We start from the raw sequence: 4,044 nt of genomic DNA, 5'->3' as shown, positions 1-4,044 counted from the left end.
AGTCGAAATCCTGCAGGGCATGAGCTACTTGCACGGTTGCGACATCTCCTTTCACGGCAAATTGCGCTCCTGCAACTGTCTAATCGACGGCCGGTTTGTGCTGAAAATCTCCGACTTTGGGCTCACCTCGCTCAGCATCCCTGTGGACGTCATCAAGGACACCAGTTATTTTAACAGTAAGCCCCTCAGTTACTTAATTTGGATACGGTTCTGAGCAAAAGCTCCATTCCAGAAATGTTGTGGGTCGCTCCCGAGCTTCTGCCCTTAACTCTTGTGCCAGGCAATCCAGCCACCCAAAAAGGCGACGTGTACAGCTTTGGCATTATTCTGGAAGAAATTATTGTGCGCGGCGGTCCTTATGAGGCTGCCAGAAGGTATCTGGAGGTTGAAGGTAAGAAGATTTGAATTTAAAAATTCCCCCAGCAGGAATTTTTCCGTTTTTGCTAATACGTGCGAGCAGTGTAGTTGAAGTTGCCATGGCCACGCTCTTAAATGGGGTGAACTTGCAAGGTTGCCGATGTGCACCGCTTCTAAATTGCTCCAGCCGGAAAAACTCGATGGGCCCTAATGACTGAAATCACTGACAAAACATCCAGATCTATCACTGAGTGCTCAAATGAAACAACCCAGCCCTTTTAAGGCCCCACACAGAAAAATATATTAGCGCAAAGGTGCAACCCGGGAAACTCATTGGCAACCTTGCCCCAGCCCGTCACGTGTTGTTGTGACAGCCACTGAGAAAACTCAAAATCAGCTGACTGATTAGAAAATCGGGGTAAACATCAGTGAATTTCCGCCCCAAATGGCCATAATCAGCGCATAATAAGGCACAGAACGTAATTAAGCAGTTCGAACCATGGGAGAACAACGCCACAAAGATATCCTGGACAATACAAACTCAAACGGGCCCTCTGAAGGAGCTGAACTGGAGCCGCCCGTCGAGGAAGAGGAGGATGTGGAGGAGCTGACTGTTGCTGAGTACCAGCAGTTGGACAGGCAATTGGACGCCTTGTTTACTGCTTTGGATGACATCGAAAACAAGAACGACAACATTCATGCTCAGCTGCAGCAGCTGCTCAACGCTAACAGGGAGATCAGAACGCAGCTGAATGAGGAGCCGCAGGAGACGAGTGATGGGGCTGCGCCAGCCAATTAGTAAATTTTCTGATTTAACTAGCTACATTAGGTGTACAATAGATTCACTTGATTTGCGTAAATGGCGCTCAGAGTTTAGCAAATTGCTTAATACATTCCCCTCGCCCGTGAATTATTGTAGCTTTATACATTTAGCGGTTGCAGATAATATATTATTTGATGGTTGATTAATTGCTGAATTTTTATTGTTTAATGGCAACACAGACACTTAAAGATGAAAAGTTTAAAAAACCTCGCCTTTAAAGTGAGGAAACCATTAAACTTCCGTCAAACTATTAATGAGTTCTGGAGCGAAAAAGGCCATAGATAAAGACAAGTAAGACAAAAAGGCTGCAAAGCATATTGGGAATAGAAAAAAGCAAAAATTTACAGATAGGCCCCGGCGAGATTCGAACTCACGATCTCCTGTTTACTAGACAGGCGCTTTAACCAACTAAGCCACGGCGCCTTCATGCATATCTTGGTCGCACATTGCATCATCCTCTGCTTGCAAAATAGCAATTTCCTCAATTGATTTTAGAGTAAAATTGCCAACTTATCAACATACTGATGCAAAGTGACATGAAAATATTCGCCTTCATCTATGATATTCGTTTTAGCATTGGACTGCCAATAAAAAAAATTCCTAGAGGAAAACTTGTTTTTCAGTTATAAACGCAAAAACGCACGCTGTCAGTTTGAACGTGCGGAACGTCACGTTGGCGATTAGTAACTTGGCATCCTGGCTAAAGGCTGCGAATTTCAATGTTTAATGACTTTTGACCGTTAAATAACCGACATTTAATTATTGAAGCCTTTATTAGTGCAAAGTGGTTTGGAAATTTGCAGAAATTATCACAAGAGTGGCCAGCAGAGAAAACCCGCCCTTCAGGCCGGCGGTGAGCCAGAGAGACTGTCCGGAGGAGTTGCTGGACCTGATGGAAAGGTGCTGGAACGACAACCCTGAAGACAGGCCCGCCTTCGAGTCAATTCGTCTAAATTTGAAAAACATCATGCGGTGAGCTTGATTCAATTCATATTTATCTTTCGCAGGATGGTGAAGGTTGCGTAGACTTTTTCCAGAAACTACCAAAACAAAAATGTCTTCCCTTCATTGCAGCTTGGATGTTTTCGGTACCTTTATTTGAAACACTCGGTTTACGCGCACATTGAAGAACTTGTAGGGCACGCATTGGGCGAGCTGCTGCATCAGCAGGAAATACGCCTGCTTATTTTGCGTATTCCAATCATACCAAGGCACCATTAAGGCCGAGTTGAACATCAGTTCATGCTAGGGCAGAATTTAGAAAAAAATGCGTTTTTTGCGAACTTACGGAGTCTTCGTAGCCTTGAGTGGAGCTGCAGATCATTTCCAAGTAGATTACAATAACGGAAAATAGCAGTATGGACGTCACGAGTTTTTCGCCGATCTGAAATCGACCTGTTTTATTGAGCATTTGCGAACGCAGCAAAACATTGAAACTTGCCATTATGTTAAAACAGCATGCCGTAGCTAGAAAGGCGCCAGATAGTCCAAACTGCATGGCGTTGGTCTTGATAGACATCAGCCGCATCCTTACGTGAAATATCCTGAAATTTTTTTAAGTCAATGCGTTTGGTCAGTTTTTGCTGGTTTCCCTCACTCAATTAGGGCCTCGTGCCGCTGAACTACTCGCTTCAGCCGCCCCCAGATTACCAGCTGATCGAGCTCAGCTCTATCCAGGGTTTCTACAACAGAGAAAATCGTCCGGAAAATCGTCCTGAAGGACGGCCTGGAACTTCGAACCTTGAATGTGGCCGGCGAAGAGTTGGGCTTGAAACTGCTGATGCCAATTGAAGTAGTAAAAGCCGCAGGGAAAGGCCAGGGTGGCAGGAACAGCCACCATGAGCCACAGGCCGAATAAAATCACCGCCACTAAGTCAAGGCCTGGCCAAAAGGCTCGCAGCTCCAAACGACTGCGTTCCAGATAATCCCGAAATTGTGAATCTGCAAAGTTGCTTACCAAACCCATAAGGGCCAGGAGGGTGGCAATCAAAGTCAGCCGATCCTCATTGGCTGCCCGATTGCGGATTTTCATCCAGATGTCTGGATTGGCGCGATCAGGCGCCCAACAGTACGCACTGCTTGCGCGGAACATTCCATCTACGTCCATTGCGCAGCTTAAGCCTATCCAGGCAATGCTCATCTGGAAGAAGGAGGCTTTAGCCCAAACCCTGCCGACCAATGGGGCTTGACCTACGTGGCAACACAACAGGGTGGTTAGCACGAGGCTCGAATCGACCCTTTGGCCGTGAAACAGCGCTACAGCCGGAACGCCGCTGAAAATCAGACTGAGCACCACGAAAAAAATTCTCATTTTCCGACTTTTTTCGGTTAATTTTGAAAAATTTAGCAGCAAATGCATTACAGGCATCAGCTGGTTGGGGTGCGCCATGATGAGCCACTAATGCATCGGGGCGTTAATGCGACCATGCAAAACAAACGGGTCAAAGAGCATCAGTAACGAGCGAATGAATAATTGAGCAATTGAATGATGGGCGCTCTTAATTATTCCAGGGGTTACTGCGAGAACATTATGGACGATCTACTTAGGCGCATGGAGCAGTACGCTAATAACTTGGAGGTGCTGGTGAGCGAAAAAACCGAAGAACTCAGCCAAGAGAAGCGACGCTCCGAAGAGCTGCTCTATCAGGTAGGCTTGGAGCCCAGCCAGACCTGAACGTGAAACGCTCGTGGGACTGTCTTAGTGACGGCTCTAATAGAATTGACGTCAGAGCGCTGGTTGGGTTTATTCGAACCGCCGCTATATACAGGGGCGGATCCAGTTTTAAAGTCAGGGGGGGGGGTTATGTACAAAAAATACTGTCTTCTGTTATCTATGAAATTAGAAAAATGATCGTCGTTTTGTG

General features: G+C 46.2%; 2 protein-coding genes and 1 non-coding gene across 3 annotated transcripts in view; 2 read left to right on the top strand and 1 right to left on the bottom strand.

The window, feature by feature from the left end:
- The window catches only part of LOC109534857 (atrial natriuretic peptide receptor 1), a gene marked incomplete in the record, with an annotated part of 15,659 nt that overhangs the window by 8,737 nt on the left and 2,878 nt on the right, over positions 1 to 4,044 (top strand). The window contains 4 exon segments of the mRNA XM_048662173.1: positions 17 to 176; positions 233 to 391; positions 1,984 to 2,152; positions 3,692 to 3,827. Coding sequence (XP_048518130.1) covers positions 17 to 176; positions 233 to 391; positions 1,984 to 2,152; positions 3,692 to 3,827 — 624 coding nt within the window.
- On the top strand, positions 715 to 1,326 carry LOC109534858 (bublin coiled-coil protein). Its single transcript, XM_019900636.2, has one exon. The coding sequence runs from the start codon at positions 857 to 859 to the stop codon at positions 1,154 to 1,156; it is 300 nt and encodes a 99-aa protein (XP_019756195.1). The 5' UTR covers positions 715 to 856; the 3' UTR covers positions 1,157 to 1,326.
- On the bottom strand, positions 1,530 to 1,603 carry Trnat-agu. The gene has a single exon. It is a non-coding gene; the product is annotated as a tRNA-Thr (tRNA).

The sequence above is a fragment of the Dendroctonus ponderosae genome, unplaced genomic scaffold (genome assembly GCF_020466585.1).
Source record: "Dendroctonus ponderosae isolate FM_Combo_2020 unplaced genomic scaffold, Dpon_F_20191213v2 Dpon_F_20191213_10, whole genome shotgun sequence".
NCBI classification, from domain to species: domain Eukaryota; kingdom Metazoa; phylum Arthropoda; class Insecta; order Coleoptera; family Curculionidae; genus Dendroctonus; species Dendroctonus ponderosae.
Note: the sequence above shows the minus strand (reverse complement) of the source record. Positions and strands in the feature narration are given on the sequence as shown.

Coding starts and splice junctions, on each gene's coding strand:
- LOC109534858 (XM_019900636.2), top strand. CDS start 857: ATGGGAGAACAACGCCACAAAGATATCCTGGACAATACAAACTCAAAC.